Source organism: Esox lucius, chromosome 5 (genome assembly GCF_011004845.1).
Source record: "Esox lucius isolate fEsoLuc1 chromosome 5, fEsoLuc1.pri, whole genome shotgun sequence".
NCBI lineage: Eukaryota > Metazoa > Chordata > Actinopteri > Esociformes > Esocidae > Esox > Esox lucius.
In genome coordinates this window covers 8,715,194-8,739,985 of record NC_047573.1, presented here as the reverse complement: position 1 = coordinate 8,739,985, position 24,792 = coordinate 8,715,194, and the positions used below count along the sequence as shown (strand labels likewise).

Sequence of the window (24,792 nt, the reverse complement as noted above, 5' to 3'; positions counted from 1 at the left end):
TTTGGAGTTTGTGGTTGTCTTACCGAGTTTGAAATGAAAGTGTAAATGTGATGTTTTTGTCCATGTGTGACCAAGTGGGAGTAACAGTAGAATACCCGTTTCTCGATGGAAGTGTATGTCATGTGTAAACTACACTGCTCAAAAAAAGGGAACACTTAAATCACACAACTGGTCTCAATGAACGAAATATATTAAAGATCAAAAGCTTTACATTGTGTAGAGACCTGTACACTGTAATTTGTTGAACAAAATGATGAAACCACAGTCAGTAGAAACCAAAATCACCAACCGATTGAGGGCTGGATTCAAACTCCCACTGAAAATTTAAGTAAACCATTGAAATCAGGCTGTTCCAAATTATGTGAATTTCATCATGGAAACTCATGTGACTCAGTAGTGTATGGCCCCCTGTATGCACTCATAATGTCTGGGCATGCTCCTGATGAGACGGCGGATTGTGTCCTGGGGGATCTCCTCCCAGACCTGCATCAGTGAGCTCCTGGACAGTCTGTGGTGCTACTTAGCGACGTTGGATGCAAGATACGACATCCCAGAGATTATCAACTGGATTCAGGTCTGAGGAACCTGAGGGTCAGTCAATGGCATCAATGACTGTCATCGAGGAACTGCCTACACATTCTGGCCACACGAGGCCGGGCATTGTCTTGCACCAGCAGGAACTCAGGGCCGCTACACCAGTGTAAGGTGGGTCTGAGGATTTTATCCCAGTACCTAACCAGAGTCAGGGTATCGTTGGCTAGCACGGGGAGGTCTGTGCAACCCTTCAAGGATATGCCTCCCCAAACCATCACTGACCCACTGCCAAACCGGTCATGCTAGATGACGTTGCAGGCAGCATAATGTTCACCACAGCGTCTCCAGACTCAGGTCTGTCACGTGCCCCGTGTGAACCTGTGCTCTCATCTGTGAAGAGAACGGGGCGCCAGTGGCGGACCTGTCAATTCTTGTGTTCTCTGGCGATTCCCAACTGAGCTGCACTGTGAGCACTGGTCCCACTAGAGGACGTCGGGCCGTTATGCCACCCTCATGGTGTCTGTTTCTGACAGTTTGGTCATAAACATGCACAACCTGTTGCCCGCTGGAAGTCATTTTGTAGGGCTCTGGATGTGCTTCTCCATTTCCTCCTCGCACAAAGGACCTTCTACGGCCCTGTCCAGCTCTCATGTAACGGCCCGTCTCCTGTTACCTCCACCATGCTCTTGAGACTGTACTGGGAGGCACAGCAAACCTTGCGACAGCACCAGTAGTGACAAGGACTCTAGCAAAACTAGGGAAGGGTCAGTCAGGGAGGATAAGGAGAGAGCAATTGTCTGTGGCCACCACCTGCAAAACCATTCCCTTTTTGTGGGTTGTCTTACTGTTCCCTCTCCAGTGAACCCTATTGTCACTTTCACTTGCACCAAAACAGGTGACATTGATTTACAATCGCTTATGCTTCCTAACTGGACAGATTGATATCCCTGAAGTTTAATTGACATGCTGCGATACTGTGATTATTACATGTTCCCTTAATTTTTTTTGGAGCAGTGTTCATAAATCCTATACCATGAAGAATTAAGTTATATTTTGCTGGCTGTAGGCATATAGGGAGATTTGTGTTCCATTTGTATTTACCCAATCAGGTGTTTGCTTATGTAGCCTTGTCTTTTGTACGCTAATGGTTCCCAACTCCAGTCTTTAAGTACTCCCAACAATACCTATTTTTACTGTAGCCCTGGCCAAGCATGGCTGATTCAACTTGTCAACTATCAGACCTTCACTGACTTTAATTGTTGGTGCTTGTTCAAGGCTACAACAAAAATGTGTGCTTTTTGGGGGGACCAGTGATAGGAACCACTGATGTCCAGTAATAGAAAATGTAACACTTAAATCTGCAACATTTTAATCTTTGCTAATTTATATTGAATCTGTGAAAAACAAACCCAGAAAGAATAAACATTTAAAAGGCAATTTTATTTAAAAACAAGTTCTACATTAAAATAAGAGCTGAAAGTTTGATACAAAATTAAACAGCCACACAATATACAGTAGCAATGTTCCTCACTGCTCTCATTCATCCAATTTCTCTTTTTTATAAGTTCTGTCCTTGCCAGTAATTTCATAGAGCTGGTCAGCACAGAGAATAAAGGCTAGGATAAAGCACCATGGCTGACCTATCTGAACTTGAGAACAAAAAAAAATAATGGTTCAATTTTTTTAAGCAGAAGAGCACTGAATAATTGCAGAACAGTTTCAATTCCTTCATAAAATAAGATAGTGTACTACACTACCTCAATCGTAAAGAAAACTGAGTGGACCGTCAGCACGAAATAAACTAAACTAGGGGCGAAAGGCACAACTATGGGTATTTCCGTTACTGATTGTTATCGTATCCAGACTTAACGTAGCAGCTTCCACAACAATATTCAAAATATAAATAAATACTGAAGAGAATGGGACAACACTGGAGCAGTGGGCCATTCATTGCTGTGCTCAGGCAACGTCTTGATTGGAGACATCAATTTCCGGAGGCAATCATTCTTTATAAAACTGCATCTATGTACAAGGGTTACACGGAAGCCGTTTCAGATACCTTTGAAGTTTCGTAAAACTGCGTAGGTCTTAATGGCGACACAATTATATTAATCTATGTCTGCGTTTCCAAAACCAGAAGTCGTAAGTCCAAAATGTTCTTTTGCTTTGTACATAAAATAAAAGACTAATACAATAAGAGTCGCCTTTTAGCTATTCGTTTTCCTGAGTAACTCGGACTTGTTCCAATACTGCACGCGTGCATCCTTGCATATGAACACGCACAGGTCCAACAGGTTGAGTAACAAGTTGACCACCCAAGTACGTTCAGGGTGCCAGTGAAATATAGGTGGCCACAGGGGTGGCCGAATAAGTCCTTGGCTTAGAATTGTGGATTTAGTGTGTGAGCGCCGACCACAGTTGTTTGGGGTGTCTACTGTCTACAGCGGTAAGTCTGAGCATAGTGTTTGTTATGAGGTCAGTGAGATCAGTAAGACAGGATTTATTTTCAGGGTCCCGGGGCAGGAGAGTGAGTTAGAGGAAGGCAACACTGCAAAAAGGAAGAATGATTAAGTGTTTACCAACAAAAAAAACAATTGCTCAATCACATTGACCTGTAAAATACAATTTCCTAAACAAACCTAGTTCTTAATCTTTCCTACCAAGATCTTCACAACATACTCAACACTGTTTTAGATTATATTTTCATGAAACACATTGTCTTCATTATGTCTACCTTCATACCACATAGTTATGACTGGATGGAAGCAATTTTGGCAGCCTTTCCAAAAATGTTACTGTATACTGATCGCATTCCAACTTCATACTTATTAAGATCTGTAAGTAAACACTTCAACATACCATTAGCCCTACTTTATTCTGTGCTTGTGACAAATGTTTACTTTGATTAGAAAGCATACGTCAAGAGTGAACTTACACGTTCTGGATCTCAAGAGAAGGAGATAGCCAATGAAATGGCTAAAATGATGAGGAGAATTGCGCAGCATAATGCGATCCACATCTTCTTCTATAGAGGGAGAACATGACGGGAGGAGACGATCAATGTTCATATTCCAACTTGTCATAGTTACGCACAACCTTGCAATAAAAGTTTTACCTTGCGTGCTTTGTTGTGGTAGGTGGCGGCCTTTGCCGTGTCTGCCACGGCCTTTTCCACATAGTTGGTTGAGTTGATGATGTTGGCTTCAATGCGGTTCACCATCTCCCCCTGCACAGGGAATTAAGGGAATCTAACTCTGAATGAGCCTGGAGTAAAGAAACCATAAACCATTCCTCTGAGCAGCTTTGACAATTGCCTTCCTAAACAAAATTAGTAGATGATAGGATACCGAAGCATATAAAAGACAACGTTGTGTGAGAATATTCGCACCAGAAAATAAACATACAGTTGTGTTCAAAAGTATGCATATCTTTGGAGAACTGGTAATATATGTACCATTTGTAAAGAAAACAAGTGAGCAGGCAAAACGTGGCGTCTTTTTTTTATGGGATTCGCATTCAACTGTAGGTCATAACAGAATGGTACAATCATAAAACAAAACATGGCAACAAAGAAAAAAATGAACTGACCCTTGTTCAATAGTCTGCATAACCGTAGTTCTTAATACTGTGTATTGCCCCCTTTAGCATCAATGACAGTGTGCAGTCTTATGTAATAGTTGTCCAAGAGACCCTGAATTCTTGCAGGTGGTATAGCTGCCCATTTGTCTTGGCAAAATGCCTCCAGGTCACGCCAAGTCTTTGGTCGTCTTGCATGAACCGCACATTTGAGATCTCCCCAGAGTGGCTCCATGATATTAAGGACAGGAGACTGAGATAGAGACTCCAGAACCTTCTCTTTTTTCTGGTCAACTTGACCTTGTGCTTAGGGTCATTGTCATGCTGGTAAGTCCAAGAGCATCCCATGCGCAGCTATGGCATTGGTGCAGTAAAGGCTTCTTAAGGGGCAACTCGACAATGCAGCATCGAAGTATCATCATATTGTGCTCCTTGAAACAACCACGCTGTCTTTTTCCAGAGTAGCCTGTATTTCTCCTGAGGTTACCTGTGGGTTTTTCTTTGTATCCCGAACAATTCTTCTGGCAGTTTTGGCTGATATATTTCTTGCTCTACCTGATCTTGGCTTGGTATCAAGAGATCCCTGAATTTTCCACTTCTTAATAAGTGATTAAACAGTACTTAGTGGCATTTGCAAGGCTTTGGATATCTTTTCATATCCTTTTCCATCTTTACAAAGTTCCATTACCTTGTTACGCAGGTCTTTTGACATTTCTTTTCAGATTCCCATGCCTCAGTATCTAGCCTGCTCAATGCATCCACATGAGAGCTAACAAACTCATTGAATATTTATACACAGACACTAATTGCAATTTAAAAAACCACAGTTTAATTTTCACCTGTGTGTCACCTTGTGTCTGTAACAAGGCCAAACATTCAAGGTCATGTAAACTTTTGATCAGGGCCATATCAGTGATTTCTGTTATCATTATGATTTAAAAAGGAGCCAAACAACTATGTGATAGTAACTGGCTTCCTATGATCACAGATTCATAATTTCAAAATCAATGCCAAAATGTCCCAATTTCTGCCAGGGTATGCAAACCTATGAGCACCACTGTAAGTACTGAATCCAGTGGTGCTGAAGCTTATACCGCACTTCGTATGAGGTTTGCACATATAATTTCTATACAATGTGTTTTAGAAGACACATTATCATCCAGCCAAATCCGTACACAGTTGTAGGAAGGAACAAGTGATTTTAAAATAAATTTTATGCTTCACTGGACCGATAAGTGGTGAGAGACAGAGCTCTTTCCTGAAACTGAGTCAGAATCGAGCCCGCTCTGCATCAGTGTGCGCGCTGGAGATGGCATCTTTGACGGAAGTAGCAACTTCTGCCACAGAGCCATCCAGGGCTGTCATTTCAAATAACCCAAACTTGGGGCGTAGAGAATAGCACACACACAGCCGCGAGAAGACATTTCGAACAGCCACCCGTTCCACAGGGTGTGACCCAGTGGTCTGAGGTGATAACCGGGCTTTGGGCGTGTTCCTGGGTCATACCTGAGCCTCCACCTCCATGGCCAGATACTGGAACATGTCATGCAGATCCCTGATACTCCTTTCCAGTTTGAGGATCTCATCATGCCGGGACTCGATCTCGTTCAGAGCCTGTCTAGTGGCTTTAGCGTCGACCAGGATCTACGAGAGGAAGAGTGCACGTACAATCAGCCTGTTAACGGCCTGACAAAACATCACAGAGTTGATGTCAGAAACATTCTATAATAAAAAAACTAATTGACTATTTAAATGCACGTAAAACACGCCCAGTCAAGGGCTCATCGACTACTCCTGAAGTGACTATATCAAGGTCGTCCAATGGGTTTCACCTATTAGGGGTTTTTCCTTTCACAACTCTAAGGACTACGACGGATTTCTAAGAATGGCCTGAACAACAATGCTCACCAAATCCAAACCTGTAGACCAATGCAAGCAAACAAGGGTTTTAAATGAAAACAAGTGGTCACTCCAAGTGTAGGCAATTGTCTTTATCCCACACCCAATGATAAAGAGGTCGCCTAGACTACCTCGTCATCCTATAAACAAAACATAGCTGCATTACAGTAAGAGGGAAGAGTCTAAGATTACAAGAAACCACCCCAACAGAAAGGAGAAGAGAAGTGTTGTGATATTGCCGTCAGCTGGTTTCACCACCCATCTCTTCTGGGTATGTTAAGTCAGCCGGTGAATCAGCGCTCACATTCTGTGTGAAAACATCAGTCTGTCCAGTTTCCAGCATCGAGTCCAACTGCTCATCCGTAACATTGCTGCCAGCTGGAAGGACAGAATGACCTGATCAGTTGCTGTCTTGGTGGTGGTGTGGGGTGGCACAATGTAATGTCAGTTTGAATTCACTGCACGAATGAACTACTGCATTGCAGTCTTGAATTTAAAAACCAAAAATCCACAGTGTTAAAATCCCTTTTATCACACGCCATATAACAACAGGACCAGATTTACTGACTTACTGATTTTGAGCTGCCTCTGAATCCTCTCCACATTGCGATCTCTGTAAGACGCCTGGATTGTGTTGCAGTGACCCATTAACTCCACAAATTCCCGAGACAAGATGCCGTGCTAGCGAGAGAGAGATAAATTGATGCCTACTTACAGTATCTTGGTTTACAACCAAGACATTTAGATACATGTAGTTTTCTCAGATTTGAAGCCTCACTTGTGCTCTCTGCATCCTCAGGTTAATGGGGATGTATTTCCCATCATCATCTCCTTTCTTCGGCTCAATGGCTGTGAAACACCCCACAAATAAACAAAATACAAAGACCCTGACTTCCGGTCCTCAGATGCATCCACTGAAGGCACCAAATTAATTGCAATTATTGGTCAAAATCCGATCAACTTCTTCCGGTTAGTAATACTCACTCTTTAGTTTTCTTTGAATCTGCATTGCCATCGTTTTGATTTCTTCCCTAAGGGTTTGGAGTTCCCTTTTCATGTCTGAACAAGGAAGAAAAGTCATAACATTACATTTTAATTACAGTCAACGGGCACAGCGACAAATCCCTAAATAGGAAGCCAGTAGGAAACAAAAGCAAATCTAAAAAAAAAAAATATGCCCTTCAAAACCAATACAGGAATAGTGCATTGTATGCCTTCTGACAGTACATGGATGTCCAGTGATCAATTAAGCAACAGCTCACATTGCAATACTCTAAACATTGACAACCAACAACATATTGGCACTGATTTCAGCGTTGATCTACTGACCATCCTCTGGCAGTGCTACACCCAACACCGTCTTCTGTTTATTCTCAAGGTCAGAGACCTTCCTTTTAAGTGTCTCCATTCCCTCTCGGATCTCTTGGACCTGATTAAAATGGATCCACAGGATGGTTAGTGTAAAACAGGTAAATTTGTAAAACTGTGTTTAGGGCACTTAAGGTCCAGGATATCTGTATCTCCCTGCAAAGTTAGTGGTGCAATGACGTTTAAGTATAACATGTACATTGCGCATATAGAAACGCAACTGGTTTTAACTTGACAGTATTTCAGCTTATAACTTTGCAGACCCCATTATCACGGAAGTTGTATGTTGACACAACAAACAGTTCCTGTGCTTTGGCATCCACAACAATCATGAGATGAGTACTGAAGAAGAGAATTGCTTGAAACTGATATTATGTCGCCATACATGCTATTATGCGAACAGTTGACATGGTTTCACTTTTCATTTAAGTGTGCAAGATTTCACCTTCTTGAAAAACGCCTCATTCTCCTTCTCTTCCCGTAGCGTAGAATTTCCTTGTGTGATGAGTGCCCTTCCCTCTTCATCTTCGTCTGACGTCTCCGCGGTCTGTTAAAAGAGGCGAAAGAATAAACAAGTCTCATTAGTGCACATCATTTTCATGTAACTAATATAGTCAAACATATATATATATATATATATACATAATGAGTGTGACATTGAACTTCCAACAAATGTCCATCTCTAGCCATTTGCCCATCCTGGTTTGGGTGTAACTCTCAGCTAACTGGCTATATGCTAAGTAGAAAACTATGTAGGGAGAAGTACCCGATACATAAACAACATACGAAAAGATATGTTCCAATTCTCCATTAAACCACAGAATTGACCATGCATAAACGTATAAACTAGCTAGCTAGAAATACATCATTTAAATTAGTTAGCATAAATTAGCTTGCTGGTCAGCTAACGTTAGCCTGTTTTTCTTTTTCTTTTTTACTCACATTGCCCAATTCCTTAGTACGGTCCCGCATTTTTCTCAATCCAAATACAGTGGAATAACGAAGACAGTATTAAGATATTTTACACCAAGTTGACGATAAATGTTTTGAAATTACCGAGGAAAAAAAATCAAAACTTCAGTGTTTGTATCATTCAACAAGTAAACTCAGGGGAAAACCAGATACTTCTCTTGAGAATGTTACCGGATTTTACTCATGGACGACTGTCCATATACGCCACCTACCGCACAGGAGGTTATATATTTCATGGTTTCTTTATATTCTGGCAATCAAATCGTTGTAGACATTAGCTATGTTAATAATTAATTGTATATGTATCTAAAAGTCTATGACTTATTGTAACATTTTAACTGGCATGACCTGATCTTAATCCTCCAACAAAACTGAGAAATTGAAGTCTAGGTCTATAGAATTAACAAAAAATCTATTTTAGATACTTCAAACTTCCAAAATAGTTTCAAAATCTGCAATCTGCCCGAAGGAAATAAATCGCTGACAATATAGTAAGTGAAACTGTGATTAAGTAAGACACGGTGATTATCCACATTTGATCAGATTTAAAAACAATAGTTATAATTCAATACATACATGAATATGTTTTCACAATTCACAATACCATTAAAAATTCAAACACACATTTTCAGTCCACTGAATCTTTTTTCATTATTTATATATATATTTATAAAACGGAGCATTTCTCAAACCTATATGCACCCGTCAGTGAAGGAATTTTGCTAGTCCGTGCCATATGAAAAAATCCAATTAATTGCATTGTCCCTATTTGGCATTATGAAAATAATGTTTTTGTCCTTTCGTAAAAAGCTATCATCGCTGATAAACACAAACTATGCAAATTAAGAATAAAGAATGTTTGTGTCACTTTGTCTACAGCCACAAGATGATGCTGTTTACCTTACTAACAAAACATATCTGAGTGCTGGTTATTTTACTTGACTGCTTTATTATACTTTCAGCAAACTTACCTTGCTCAAAGGACATTTTAAGGACCGTGCCAGAGTCTGTGTGTGACCAACCAGGCATTTAAGCTGGTTCCTCAAACATGACCTAATATGTTGTTTTAGATGCATATTTCACAAAATTTTAAGGGTAGGTTACATTGCCTATAATTAAATATAAAAGGTCTGTTTATTGTGGATGCAGCCTGCAAGTACCCCACGGAAATATCACATACACAGAATATACCTATTGTCTAGTGTAACCCATATAGAGCAACGGAATTGCTTTAAACTGAATAAGGGCTTTAGTTGTTTTGAAAGGTAGAAATAAATAGATTTACCATCACCTTGATTAAATATGTGCAGAAGAGCGTATGGGCTCGACTCTGTTTGTAGGCTGAACCTTTGGTTGATCGAAACTACATTTACCATACTGCGCAGCGCGCAGCGTCGTGTCGTGAGCTGTCACAGCCGGGGGAGAAATTGGTCCAGCATCTCTGAGCCGCTGACTGGGTGACAGGGCTTGTACAATGCGTTGAAGATATCTCACCTTTTCAGCTTTTTTTTTTTTAGATGTCTTACTTGTAGCTATGGGAAAAAATGATTGGTAAAGGGTGGAGTGTTTCGTTACTCTTTTTGGAGACCCGGACTGTTCGTCAGTGAGATATGTGGAGTCGCTCTATCCATCGGTGGTAACGCAGACAAATAAAAAATGAAGAAGCAATTCAATCGAATGCGACAGCTCGCCAACCAAACAGTGGGCAGGTAAGGTTTAAGGGCAAATGTTTTGAGTCTCATTCAGTTCTGCTATCTTGAAAGGACTTCGATTGGCCTAATAGGCTGGCATTATGCACTAACATGTCGGTTAAAAATAAAAATGTCTTATGTGAAGTTTTTTTCCCATATCGTACGTCTTCTCTGTCTGCATGACTGCTTATTATAGACTTTTTTTTAGGCCTGTAATGACCCTAATAATTAATATAATAGTGGTGAGCCGGCTGGCCATGGTTTGCGTGCACTATTCTACAAGGGTGGAAATGTGACGCGTACGACTTCGAATTCGAGGCACTTTCTGCTTGGGTACCTACTGATGTTGGACTCTTGGACATCGCGAAAGCAAACTGTTTATTGCTGAACTGTGATTTAGCCTGCTAGCGTAACGCATGTCATATGCAGACCAAGTATATTCCCCCGTCGAAGGGAGGGTGGTTGATGTTGAAATATGTTTGCACCGCGAGCCTAGTCCTAGGTAATAAACCCCCTCACCCTATTTTCCCTACATTAAGAGATTTTCGGCTACAGGTCACCACTGCATTGAATAAGAAAGCAGGAGGCTTACAGAAGACAGGGCCTAGACACAGGTTGCATGCCATTTTCCTGCCTATGTTTGCGTGCACGAACGCAAAAACGACATCAGATCGAGCTGTTGTTTTCTCAATGGTTTTGTTTATCAAGGCAACATTTTTCAGCGAAACTAAATCCTTGATTTGTCAGTTGCCTCGGCACAAGTCCGAGCCATGTGATTTGTCTTATAACAGTAGGGTAATGGTAAGTGAGGCCCGGGCATACAACCTGGGCGTGAAATGTATGCAATAAAAGAGAGTTGGACACCAGTAAAGGGGTGAGATTTGAACTCCATTCCCCCTGGAATCTGCTGTTGTAATTTTTTCCATTTACCCCACCCATTCCCCTATAGTAACTCACCGTCAAAGGAATGCCGTTGTCTGTCACTTTATGGAAGAGCTTTCCCCTGTCACTTCTGCATAACCCAACACAGAATAAAATGTTGTGTTTGTTTAAACTCATGTCCCCATTTGTCAGGTTGTCAACATTTACAAACAGGACCGGCTGGTCAGATCACACAAAAGCGATGATTTATGCTCCACAACCAGGTTAACTTGTTTCAGTTCCCAGGGTGATGACTTCTGTTGTCATTTTTGACTTCGATACATCCCAGTGGTGGTAATAAGTGTGTTAGGACAGCCACTGTCTTTGTCTTGCCTACAGAGTCTGACACAGTGTTAACAGATAACTCTGGCACACGCACAGGACATTCTATAACACCGTCCCCAAAGACTAACCTGGTGACTGGCTTCGGTGAGTAAGTCCAGGGCCGTTGTCAGGAATCCTGGGCTCCCTGAAAAGATATATGCCTGGGCCCCCTCACATATAGAAGACATTGTCATTATTATGCCAAGCCACAGGCCCCGTGAATCATACCCACCTTTCCCTGCATCAGCAACAGGCCTGAGTAAGTTAGTCTCTGACACAGATGCTGGTCGATGCAAATGGTGGTAACAGAAGCAGCATAGTGCACAGGTGAACCCTCTTTTCTTGTGTATGATCTGTGTAGAAAATGTTATTTTTCCACAACTGCCTTCATTTTGTCTCTTGAGAGTGGATGCCCACGTGTCGCCCCCTGCCCCGCAGGTGCATGCTTGCACACAGTGTCCACATGTTGGACCAACCCTGTGCGTGTGTGTGGTTGTGTCATGGCTAGCGTGGAGCTCTAACCCGATGAGGCACAACGTCACGCTAATGAGTTATCACCTGGATCCTGACAGGCGCACCAGCGAGGGGCAATTAGTCGTATCAAGATTAAATTAAGAGGCCTCGGCACGGCTGCAGAATTCTGTGAATGGGGAGCTCTGTGACCTTGGCATACGTCTGGCAGCACAGCGCTGGCTTTCTCTGTGGTATGTTGTGTCGTTTTAGCAAGGCAAAAAGGACAGGTTTTGTCTAATTTGTGTTTCACCCTGTTGTGTGTGTCCTCCATCATTAGTCCTGTGTTGGTGTTGGACAAACTGATGAGTTAAAGAGAAACCTGCTTTAATCCCTCTGGCTTGGATCCCCACTCTGTTGTTTATTTGTTTGTTTTCTTTTCATTCGCCATTTCTTTTGTTGGTTGGACTCTGTGTAAGTGGTCAGGTTGTGAAGGGGGGGAAAACCGTTATGCTTGTGGGAAGTGACCGCATCTTTCTGTTGAAAGATGTTTTCTTCAGAAGTAACATCTTCGAGATCTTTTGGCGAAATGAGAGACAGTGGGGACTTATTCAGAGGAAAGTAGAAATTTGTTGGGCACCCTAAACCTTTTGTAACGACGTGTTTCACTCTTGCTTTTGATGGCCAGTCACCAGGGGGCTTTATTTGCCTGCATACAATTAGTGAACCGGCCTCTCCATTACCGGCCGTCATTGAGCCCCGTTACTGTCGATGATTAAAGACATGGTTATAAATTGAAAGGTTTTCTCAGGAAAGGCAGGCACGCTGCTAACAACCTAATTATTTTGGGGTGTCCGTATCAGGCTCTTACTGTTTTCCTGTCAGGCTAAGGCACAATGAAGCATGGCGGCGTTTGGACTTAGAGACACTTATTTGATTGATGAACAGGCTGTTTCGCCGACGACAAACTGTACCTGCAGCTGGGGGGATACAGTGCCCTACACGACACTGACGTGAGTAACGGATCGTGGCGTCCTAACGTTGGATGTGGTATCGCTCAGGTTGTCTGAGGTCTCACTGAGGACAGATCCAAGTCCATGGGACTGGGGCCCGGTTCTATTTATGACCTCACCAGTTCACGTCTCACCGGGGGGGGGGGGGGGGGGGGGGGGTGATTGTGGCACATTGCCGAGTATGGCGTTTTCTCAGCGTTGTTTCAGCCATTCCTCAGAGCTGATTCAAGGGCAGGCAAGTGTCTCTCTGCCGGGGTGTGGAATTCCCCAGGGATTGTAAATCCAGTCTGGAATTCCCTGTCAGTCCACTGCATGGATGACCCCATACATAGGATACATTGTTTTCTTGACCTCGTCAATCCTCACAACCTTATTGACTTGGCCTGGGTTTGAATACCACGGCCAACCAACTGCGATACTTATCAGAGAATCTTAATACATGGTTGGGATTAGGACAGATGTTTCCATAGGGGTGAACATAAATTATGCTCATGTTTTGAATTTTTTATTATTCTGACTGCTGGACCATTTCGTTTTAAAGATAATGAACACAATTTGTCAAACATTGTGTGCACCCTCAACTTAGTTCTACAATGCAGTTGATTGTATGGTAATTTCACAAAGTCAGTGCTTATGAATGTATTGTCCTTTACTTGTACTGTAATCAGTATTCCGAAGTGTCCCCAATGACTAAAGCAATAAAAACAAAAGGTGAATGCTCAATTAAATCGTGTTCTATGTATTACTTTGGTACTTTGATAGATTATATTACATGAAACTTAACATTTCATCTCACTTCTATGTGGAACATCCCGTTGGGATGCATAGTTCTCAGGCATGTCTGGTCCTCACGACATACATATTGTTTTTGGCCACAGTTTTATTTCAGATGATTAACTATTCCAGTCCAACTTCCTCTGGTTCCCGCTGCTCATTCCACCTTGGGCCACCACGTTCTGTGATGTTCTACATATTCCACTAGCTTCATTTTATCAACAGATATTTAAAATGTCATTTAAAATGGATGTTGATGATTGATTATGGCTTTGGGTTAGTTGAAGTAGATTATGAGTTGGTTTTGATGGTACCTTGCTATAGGGGGTTCAGTGAACCAGCTAATGGGAGCTGACAAGGGTGACAGTGACTTCGGTGCTGCACCTCAACCAGGGTGTCGCGGTGGCCCAGGCTGAGAACGACCACACTCATCACGATCGCCTTCTTCCCGCTCAGTGAGACTGTGTCGGTCTTCTTGGTTAGCCACGGCGTTAGGATAGTTCTGAACACAGCCCTGGGCAACGCACATATGCAGGTACACATCTAAACTTACACGCACACACACGCGCACACACACGCGCACACACAAACCAACCCACCTAAACCCTCTCGGATAACACACACATGCACATTTTTCATCCCTTCCTCTCGACCCATCGCTCCACTTGCTCCGCTCGTCCATTTAACTCTCCGTATTCCTCCCTATAACTCATTCTCTTTTAACACGTCACTCTTTCGTCGCTCCGTTTCCCCTGAAGTCTGTCCACCTGTGGTCCCTGTGAGGAGCCACAGCCTTTCCGAGCTGTTGAAAAGGAAAGAAATGGAGGAGGAAAGAATGGGAGGGTGGCATTGCCACTGCAGAAAATATGGATGCTGAAAACACGCCCGTGTTAAGATATGAACTTTCAGGCACTGAATGTGCTCGGCACTCCACAGGACACCCCCTCTGGTTGTAATGCAGGTCGTTCATGCCAAGGTCCCTGTAAGATTCTGGTCAGATCCCAGGTTCAGGAAAAACCCATGGTCCCTCTCAGAGTTAAACTAGTGAAATGTCTCAGGGACTCGGTGGAAAGCCCCAGGGGAGTTTTTGTTCGGATGGTTCCTCGCGGGGTCCCAGTGTGGTGTCATCTGCTCCGTTCTGTCTGGAAACGGGGGCGCCTCTTAGTCAGAGGCGTTGAGACTGCAGCAAAGAGTTGCCGCGGCCGTCGGAGCGTGGCCGCCGGGCGACATGTAGACGCTGCCGAGGGATACGAGTCAGAGCCCCTTAGGAGAATGGGAAGTGGACAAGAGGAGGCTTCTTGTCTGGAATAGTCTCCTAGCCGTTTGTGTTGATCTAAAGTGACAGAGGGATATTGGCTTTGTTTTTCGGTTATTTTTCGGCTTTATCAGAATCACCTTTGTTCACCATGTAAACACGCTGGTTATTGTATTCACTGATCGACAATAAACAGATACGGACAAAATACAGAGGTGCAGAATTTACACAGACTGGCTGTTGCGGCTGGTACCGAAGCTGCAGCCGCAGTTCTGACGACACAATAAACACAACTGCTTGTGTAACAATACGTGTCCGATGCCATGTCTCTCTCTCTTTCTCTCTCTCCAGAGAAAGGCTGAGCTTGTCAGAGAAGCCCACAGCTGTGGGACATAGCCTCTGTTTCCGGAGCTGAAATAGGGCGGGGTCAGGGAGGGAAAGGTAAACTCTGATGTGGAGTGAGTCAGAGTGGCGGCCATTGGGCATTACAGCATGGTATATCTGTTGACACACCCTTCCATCGCCGGGGCAACACTGAGCCAGGCGTTCCCCACTGCGGGATTACCACGACGATGACATCAACCCATAACACCCTTCCTGGAATCTCACAGCTCCAAATGCCAATGTCTGGGGTAGGATTTCAAAGTTACAAGATCATGCTAAAATGAAAGCAAAATATTCATGAAAACCATCAGACTTTCTCCCTGTGAACATGCTCTTGTAAAGCGAACACAAAGCTCCTCTGAGAATTTTTGTCAATATGTATGAGAGAAATTGCGTCATGGTTGGGTAACAGTCCCATGACTGTAGCTGTGATGTAATAATAGGCTTCCTGTTGGGATTGGGAGTATGGACCAATCCTAAATCTTCTTTCAAGCATGTTGTCCAAATTATATTAAGTTTTGGGCGTCTTGGCAGCTGCAAGAGATCCCAAAGAAAACACATCACATCATTGTTCTCATATCGTTATTTTATTTAGATAGGATCATTAGCGTGATAAGAGGATTCAGTGAGTTAGCATTTTTTTCATTTTTTAAAAGCAACAGGAGTACCTGCTAGATGGTTTTAACAGTTGTCCGTTATTAGTATAGTGAAAGGTTCACTTTGAGTAACAACATATGTTTTTGTTTTGTTTACTAGTGCTACTGCTAAAATGCAAATTCCTGTGAGATACAATGGCAGAGAAGGATCCAAACATGCATTGTAAAGGCAAATTACCCACACCCATTTGTGCATTTACATGCTGATTGGACCCACGGTGACCCTGTAACAGCCCTCTAAAGTTACAAGCTCGCTACACTCCACCCGCGTGACGTAGCTTGTGAATTGGTATCTAGGTCAACCTGCTAGAAAGGAACATTTTAGTCAATAATACCCATAAAAAAAAGTCCACCATATTGGATTTTACACCATTTTGAAATCTGTGAAAAACACTTCAAAGCCTACTCCTTTAGGGACAAATAACAAATCTTCGCGAAACTTGACGTGACACATTTCATGTTTCAAATCATCCCAACGTGTAATGAATGCAGGGACGTTCAGATCAATCACATGCTGTTGACGCTGTTGAACAAAGCTAACTGTACAAGCTCATGCCGCTCACAATGTGTGGTCTAGAATCTTGACAATTGGTCCTTCCGTCCATCACCTCACAAGGAACATATTTACTGTTGGAACCTGTCAACTCTGCCATATTTCACCTCTACATAAGTGGACCTTTAATAATTGTATAATACAGGTGTTGACCAATATGAATATTCATGTGAGTGTGGTCTGGCACATTAATGCATATCAATCAGATACTTATCGTAATCATCGTGTCATAATAGCAAATCATGTAAATGAGAGGAACATTAGAGAACTTATTGAGACAACATGTGAAAGTATATTCAGTGATGATCACATTGTGGTACTATAACGGCCACATGACAGTATTTTTTTTTAATCTGTGTTTATTTAGTGTGATTACATTTGGGGTTTATGGGTCTCTCAGTGCTAAAGTGGTGCAATAAGGCCAATAGTAGCTGAATGCTGAACTTGCAGCTTTAATAATTATTGTTTTTTGCAATGTGTTTCTTGGCTGGGTTTACAGAGGTGGAAGGGTATTGAACCCAAGTCCCTGGTGGGGAGCTTGCATGGAGTGTTGCTAGCAGCGTTACCACACTGCTACAGTTCCGCACTTAACAACATATCGTGACGGTAGATAGTAAGAGATGTTCCTTATACCACTTGTGAAAACAAAGTAATTATGCATCTGATTATTTTTCTTTGAGTAATCACAGTGTCAACCCTCTCTGTTCTTATCTCATCGCAGTTCATATCCAGCATTTGCATGGATACAAATCTCATATCAAGCAGTGTTACGGTGATAAATAACGGACGGTCATGTGAATGATGCTGATGGAGGAGAGCAAGGCCATTCTCGTTATATTCATTTTTGGTGTACCGTATGCTGCTCTTGGGGAGAGTTTAAATCATTTGTGACATTGTAATGGGCATGATTTTTCTTCTTTCATGCTCCTTTCCCTTCATACATCCGTCCTCCGAGGTCATTTTTCATTCGCTCTAATGACACCCTATGCCTGGCACATTATACCCCCTATGGACTGACATTTGCTGTGCCTAATCTTCTTGGAAACACTGAAAGTGTCCAGCAGGTTTAAAAGGAGACAGTTTATGCTTTTATTTTGAGAATTATTATTATTACAACTGTAGTGTTTGCATTATAACTGGATGCACACGAGAGCTGTCAGTGTCTACTCTTGATTTTAGGGTTTGCATTTGTAGTCGGTTGCTGATTTCTGACAACACAAGGACCAAAGGAGCATCAATGCAGGTCAAGAGGACCATCATGATGCAGATAAATTAGAATACACCAAGGCATAACCAAAACATTTGGCGTGCCAAAATCAACTGTTTGGTACATTAAGAACAAGGAAAAAAAGCACTAGTTAGCTCAGCAACTGCAAATGGTCATTGAAGAACTACAAAGAATACTCACTATAATGAAGAAAAACGATAACCAAGAACTGTCAGAGAAATCAGGAACACTCTCCAGAAGGCAGACGTGGATATGCCAGCCATTACCGTTCTTATCCCAACTACAGAGGCAGGACTGCAAAGGTGCAAAAAACACTAGTTAGCCTCAAAAACTGGATGGACTTAAAAGTAGAGAGAGAGATGAGACAAATATTATCATGTACCATGGTGATGGCAAGAGGAAAGTGTGGACGAATAAAGGAACTAGCATACTAACCTGCTGGAACATGTTATGTGAACAAGCTCATGTCTTCATTGATGACATAATTGATGACATAATTGCTGACTGCTGCAGCTCAGATTCAACCAATGGTTCTAAAAACTCACTTCATCTTACAGCAGGACAGTTACCCTAAACAATATTTTGAACAGAAGGGTTAAGAGACCACTGCAAATTGAAAGCTTCTGTTCCTCACTCAAATCTTTCCTTTTCTGCTTTTTTGGAAAGGAAGGAAAAAGGTGTAGTGGTCTCTTAATTTTTTCCGGAGCTGTATATTGTCTCTCAGGACAAAATATATACAGTATAGTATATGCATATATGTTTTTCTTGTTTTAAATATTTTTGATGGATGGCAACATTGGTGAAATAATAAATGTCATATGCCACAATTGCTGCATGAAATGTCAGTTATTTGATCATCTGATAGCTTCCATTTATTAAAATGTAATTTGTTTGTGTGGGTGTGATGTTTTTTTTGAGCTGATCCGATTAGTCCAAAGACCAATTAGTAAAAAAACATCTGAATATAGATGTTGTATGAATGCAGCCTACCTGTATGTCTGTCTGTATCTAGTTTTAGTATGTACCAAATTATTTTGTGTGTGCGATTATGTTTTTATAAGGGTGGGCAGGGGGTCCATCTTGCTCACCTTTGACTTGACTTTGAATTATGAGCAAATCCAAGTCGCCTGAAACAAATGACAAACATCTCCTCGCCTGCCTGTCACAGGGGATTTCCATAGCTACCATGTTATATTGCTATACCTGCCTGTTAAAACCTCATAGCCAGTCAAACCTGAATAGCTGACATGACAGTCAATGGGTCGGCTGGGGGTCAGGGACGAGGAGGGCTCCTGTGGTGTACTTGGTAGGTCTAAAGAGGAGAGATGATGACTGGGGCTGACACCAGACCGGCAATCATCTAGAACTGGCACTGATAGGATGTGTGATACAGTTGAGTGGATGTGTAATGCAGTGAGTGGATGGGTATCACAGTGATAGGATGTGTGATACAGTTGAGTGGATGTGTAATGCAGTGAGTGTGTGGGTATCACAGTGATAGGATGTGTGATACAGTTGAGTGGATGTGTAATGCAGTGAGTGGATGGGTATCACAGTGAAAGGATGTGTTATACACTTGAGTGAATGCGCAGTGGTCAACACTGAAAGAGCAGTAGTCCGGTTTCGAACACAGCAGTACATGTGCACACGAGGCCGCGTCTTGGATGGCTGGACCAAACCAGACAACTTGTTAACATTTTGTGCTTAACACGGGTCTGCTACTTATCTCTAAGAACCCAGAACCAGTAAGTCACAACCTGAACTGGTGGCCACAGACTTTTGTTATAGTGGCATCTTAAAGTCTGTTCTGTTGCCATACGGCTACCTCAGACCAGCGTCATAGCTCTTCGGTGAAGTAAGGTTAACTTTGTTAATTGAAATGGAATTTACTTGAATCAAGTCGAACTCCGTAGACCACATTCAAGGTAACCACTACGGAACTTCCTACTGCAGCTGGACTGACCATTTGACAGTGCCCACAATAACCGGCTGGGTAAAAGGGGGATAAGGCCTTGGGGCCAGGTGCGAGTTTGCAGTATTGCAGCCCTCTGGATGTGCAATAAAGGTGAAAGAGAGGAGTGGACAGTAGAGGCAAGGAAGGAGAGGAGGAGAGAGTGATTGTCTGGAGGTCTTGAAGGAGGCCTGGAGGGAAAACGGCAAAGGGCTCTAGAATGTCCTTCCATTCATTTCCTGCTTCCTGCTCCGTAGCGAATGTCCCTCCACAGCACTGCATTAACCCCTTCAGTATGGCCCTTGTCTAAGATGTCATACATCACTTTAATGGGCCCCAGCTCACACGCTCTCATTTCCGCACACAAGAATTCCTTGGCAACAGTTGACTCCAGTAGGTCACAGCAGTGACGTAATGAGGTTTCATTCCTGAGTGCAGAAATGTAGCATATTTGAACATTGTTATCAACAATATCAGCAATATCAGGAGGTTATCAACTATGAGCATACATTAGATTTAAAAATAATAATTCTGACCATATATCAGATAATGATGCATTTTCTAAACATACTCCGTGAATAATGTTGTTATTATAGGATATCTTTAAACAGCACAGGGTGCTATGTTGAAGACTTTGGAGAGATTATTAGAAACCTTTCATAATTACTGACTTACAAAGTCAAAGAATAAATGAGGTCGTTCATCTTTGTCCGGTTAAAAAGTAGCATTTGGATAGTGAACACTTGTTTCTTCTTTTGGATCCATACACCATACGCTTAGATTTGCTATGATAAATTGCAGCGTTCATTTGAGTGTATTTGCGTATATATTGGTGTCACAATTTATAAATAACGTGTTTTACAACCCCATTTCCAAAAAGGTTGGGACACTGTGTACAATGAAAATAAAAACAGAATTCAAAGATGTACAAATCATTTAAACCCTAGCCAGTCTCCAGACCTGAACCCGTTAGAAAATCTTTGGAGGGAGCTGAAAGTCCGTATTGCCCAGCGACAGCCCCGAAACCTGAAGGACCTGGAGAAGGTCTGTATGGAGGAGTGGGCCAAAATCCCTGCTGCAGTGTGTGCAAACTTGGTCAAGAACTACAGGAAACGTATGATCTCTGTAATTGCAAGCAAGGTTTCTGTACCAAATATTAAGCTTTTCTGATGTATCAAATACTTATGTCATGCAATAAAATGCAAATTAATTACTTAAAAATCATACAATGTGATTTTTGGGATTTTTGTTTTAGATTCTGTCACTCACGGTTGAAGAGTACCTATGATAAAAATGACAGACATGCTTTGTAAGTGAGAGAACCTGCAAAATCAGCAGTGTATCAAATACTCCCCATTGTATATCCAAAATTTGAATTTGATGCCAGCAACAAGTTTCAAAGAAGTTGGGACAGGGGCAATAAAACACTCTTGGAATTTCCAGTGTGACAATTACCCTAAATACAGGGCAAGTTGACCCTCCAGGGGTTACAGCAGAAAAGGGTGAAGGCTCTGGAGTGGCCATCACAGTCTCCTGACCTTAATATCATCGAGCCACTCTGGGGAGATCTCAAACATGCGGTTCATGCAAGAAGACCAAAGACTTTGCATGACCTGGAGGCATTTTGCCAAGATGAATGGGCAGCTATACCACCTGCAAGAATTTGGGGCCTCTTTGACAACTATTACAAAAGACTGCAATGTCATTGATGCTAAAGGGAGCGATACACAGTATTAAGACCTAAGGGTATGAAGACTTTTGGGATCAGTTCATTTTTTTCTTTGTTGCCATGTTTTGTTTTATGATTGGGCCATTCTGTTATGACCTACAGTTGAATGTGAATCCCATAAGAAATAAAAGACGTGTTTTGCTTGCTCACTCATGTTTTCTTTACAAATGGTACAAATATGACCAATTCTCCAAGGGTATGCAAACTTTTGAGCACAACTATATGGTTGCCATTGAGGCAGGACCTTTAGAACGAAACCAAACAGAAACATAGCCTAAGGCTTAGCGAAAACAACCGTTTGGAACGTAAGAAACGGAAAGCAGTAACATCTCAAACAAGCTGGCTGGCCAAGGAGAACCACCACAGCAGATGACCAAGGAGTACTCACTATAATAAAGAGTGCCTCTTGGGCGTATCCCCTCTGCAGAATACTTGACTAGCAGAACTACAGATGTTAAGCTGCAAGCAGCAGGGCTCGGTTACACTACCTAGGACAGCCTGCAGAATTCTGACAGATAAGGCGATGGTTAAGGTGCACCAAAGTGGCTTATAGAGGAAAGCATGGCGGAAGGAGCGCTCTTCGTGAAACCGTCGTCAAACAGCGAGCTCGGGTCCTCTTCCTCGCGAACATTCCAGACGTTCCACGGTACGGCACCAGTTATCTAGTCGCCTCAGCAACATTAAAGCTAGCTGTGGAGTGATGTTACGATGTTCTTAACTCTGTTACATTAGCGTACCGCCTCAATCTTGGCAGTGCATCGCAAGAGAGGATGGGGGTCTGGGCATGGGTTGCAGACTTCAGGCAGTATTTGCCTGCAAGGGATGTGTGACCAAACCCAAAACGGTAACACTTCGTTTGGACATCGTGGGCTGGCTTGGGGACACATAATCAGCCTGGATGGAGAGTTTCTATTGAGCTTGATTCTTTAGTCAAGGACTGGGTTTAATCTGTGTTTGTGATCCAGCCCTGTTATAGTAATCTGTCATGTTACATTGGGTTCCCTGAAATAGAGAACTATGAATGAAGTTTCAGTTAGTTGTGAAACTAATATATGCAGTACACACACATACAAATCATGCTTTAACCTAGTAGTCGTTTGATTTCCAATCCAAACCCTTGTGAGTATAGTAACGGCAGAAGAAACGGTACTTACAGAGGGAACTGTAAACTAACTAATTGATTAGGTTTTTCGTTTCCTGAACTAGTCTGTGCTGTCTGTCCAGGCAATACTTGCCTTGGTAGGGCAGTGTTTAACTGTTTAATAGTAAAAATCAACGCTGAATTTCCTTAGAATAATGCTAGAAATATGTGTTGTTGTGAGCAATGTGCAGGAAGAGACAGTATCAGGCTGTTTCTTGTTGCACAAAGAGAAATCATGGCTAAGACCTTCTGAAATTAATCAGAGACTTCCCTTCCGGGCCGTGCCTCAAATATCCTCATCCCCCACACCTTGTAATGACCAGTGTTGAAGCCAATGCGCTAGCTGTGCACACTTCCAATACACACTTCCTCATAATAAAGTAACATAATTACATAGCTCTGCTAATTGCCCCTTAAAAATGCCAATTGACTCCTCTTCTGTTGGGATTTTAATCATTTTAAATTGCATGCAGATATGCTGAAAACTAGGCCACCAGCATCCACATGGACTCCTTCAGCTTTTCTTTCTCTTCCACACTTTTTAATGACTGATTTTAACACTTAAAATAACTACCAATTTCCCTTTTTTATACATCCTTGTCAGCGTTGCATATTGCCCAACGCTGTGGAATTCCAATTAGCGTCTTCAAGGCGACACGGTGGCTAAACCCTTGTTACTGAATCCTGGGGAGAATGTTGATGGTGATATCCCTTTTATTTCACCGCTTCCAAATGACCGTATTAAAGATGGAACACTATGAAGATGTGCCTCGTCTGCTTCTCAGATAACTGATGGTGACATTGAGCCCAGCTCACGCGCAGGAACACTTTTTTGGGGTACAACGCCAATAGATTTCACAGACGACTGATCACGTGGGTCTTTAAATAAAGGGGCCAATGTGTTACATCAGGGAAGATATCTTAAAATGGTTTGATGGTTAAGTTTTATTTACTTGCAGTGTCAAATGTGGTTACAAAATAAAGATCAAGATAGGTACAATACATATATGTGTGTATATACACTGATCAGCCATAACATTATGACCACTGACAGGTGAAGTGAATAACACTGATGATCTCGTTATCATGGCACCTGTCAGTGGGTGGGATATATTAGGCTGCAAGTGAACATTCTGTCCTCAAAGTTGATGTGTTAGAAGCAGGAAAAATGGATAAGCGTAAGGATCTGAGTAACTTTGACAAGGATCAAATTGTGATGGCAAGAACACTGGGCCAGAGTATCTCCAAAACTGCAAACCTTGTGGGGTTTTCCCAGTCTGCAGTGGTCAGTACCTATCAAAAGTGGTCCAAGGAAGGAAATGAGTGTATGTGGGGAGCGAAGGCTGGCACGTGTGGTCCGATCCAGCAGACGAGCTACTGTAGCTCAAATTGCTGAAAATGTTAATGCTGGTACTGATAGAAAGGTGTCAGAGCACACAGTGCATCACAGTTTGTTACGTATGGGGCTGCGTAGCCGCAGACCAGTCAGGGTGCCCATGCTGACCCCTGTCCACTCCCAAATGCACCTACAATGGGCGTGTGAGCATCTGAACTGGACTATGGAGCAATGGAAGAAGGTGGCCTGGTCTGATGAATCACGTTTTCTTTTACATCACATGGATGGCTGGGTGCGTGTGTATGGCACCAGGATGCACTATGGGAAGGAGGCAAGCCAGCAGAGGCAGTGTGATGCTTTGGGCAATGTTCTGCTGGGAAACCTTGGGTCCTGCCATTCATGTGGATGTTACTTTGACACGATAAACTTAATAAGAAACGTTAGTCAGTTTAACACAATGCTTAATGGTGTTTAGCGAAATATTTAAACTTGGCATGTTAATGCATCACAAAATAATCCAATGTCAAGATGCAATACCGGCACTAGGCATGTGCATAGCGTTGTGGTGTACTGGTCAAGGATTCTACCTCTCCGATGGGAGACCTGGGTTCAGCTCCAATGAAGGGGCCGGCAGTTATCACTTTTAATTGTGGGCCGGCTGAACTAGACTTGCCTTTTTCTGGCTGTTGCAAACCTGTACACACCAGGAAACCCGGGCTTCTGGCTTCTTTTCCGACTGTGAAAGCTATGTTCTACATGGCACAACAGCTTATAACAAGGTGCACGGGACTCCCTGCTGCCAGCTGTTTTAGACCAACTCCGCTATTACCCAGCATCTCCAAGTGATCGGCACCCCGAGTTCAGGAAGGACCAGGATGCATACCAAATACCAAGGCCTCAAATGACACATAATGGTCTGGGTATAATGTTTCACAAGATGACCTACTCCTTCGGGCAGCTTATTCACGCAAAGACGCACAACACCTCCAATGCAGGAATGACAAACCCACCCAGAAGCTGACTGCTTCGTGCACCTG

General features: G+C 42.6%; 2 protein-coding genes across 2 annotated transcripts in view; one reads left to right on the top strand and one right to left on the bottom strand.

Moving 5' to 3' along the window:
• Positions 1–1,955: 1,955 nt before the first annotated feature.
• Positions 1,956–8,532, bottom strand: stx4 (syntaxin 4). The gene is made up of 11 exons (XM_010865896.3): positions 8,320–8,532; positions 7,823–7,924; positions 7,339–7,438; positions 6,994–7,068; positions 6,788–6,858; positions 6,582–6,690; positions 6,314–6,387; positions 5,617–5,754; positions 3,650–3,760; positions 3,470–3,559; positions 1,956–3,082 (listed from the first exon to the last, which is right to left on the bottom strand). The coding sequence occupies exons 1-10, from the start codon at positions 8,347–8,349 to the stop codon at positions 3,482–3,484; spliced, it is 888 nt and encodes a 295-aa protein (XP_010864198.1). The 5' UTR covers positions 8,350–8,532; the 3' UTR covers positions 1,956–3,082; positions 3,470–3,481.
• Positions 8,533–9,763: 1,231 nt separating this feature from the next.
• The window catches only part of LOC105007075 (rho GTPase-activating protein 44), a 58,141-nt gene continuing 43,112 nt past the window's right edge, over positions 9,764–24,792 (top strand). The window contains exon 1 of the mRNA XM_010865868.5: positions 9,764–10,058. Coding sequence (XP_010864170.1) covers positions 10,006–10,058 — 53 coding nt within the window. The 5' untranslated portion in view covers positions 9,764–10,005. The remainder of the gene's footprint in view (positions 10,059–24,792) is intronic.

What these genes read in the sequence shown, in the direction of transcription:
- stx4 (XM_010865896.3), bottom strand. Translation starts at nt 8,349, where the DNA reads ATGCGGGACCGTACTAAGGAATTGGGCAAT. An exon ending in GATTCAAAGAAAACTAAAGA is followed by an intron (nt 6,859 to 6,993) that starts GTGAGTATTACT and finishes GGTGTTTCACAG; the next exon opens with CCATTGAGCCGAAGAAAGGA. An exon ending in ACCACAACAAAGCACGCAAG is followed by an intron (nt 3,560 to 3,649) that starts GTAAAACTTTTA and finishes CTCCCTCTATAG; the next exon opens with AAGAAGATGTGGATCGCATT.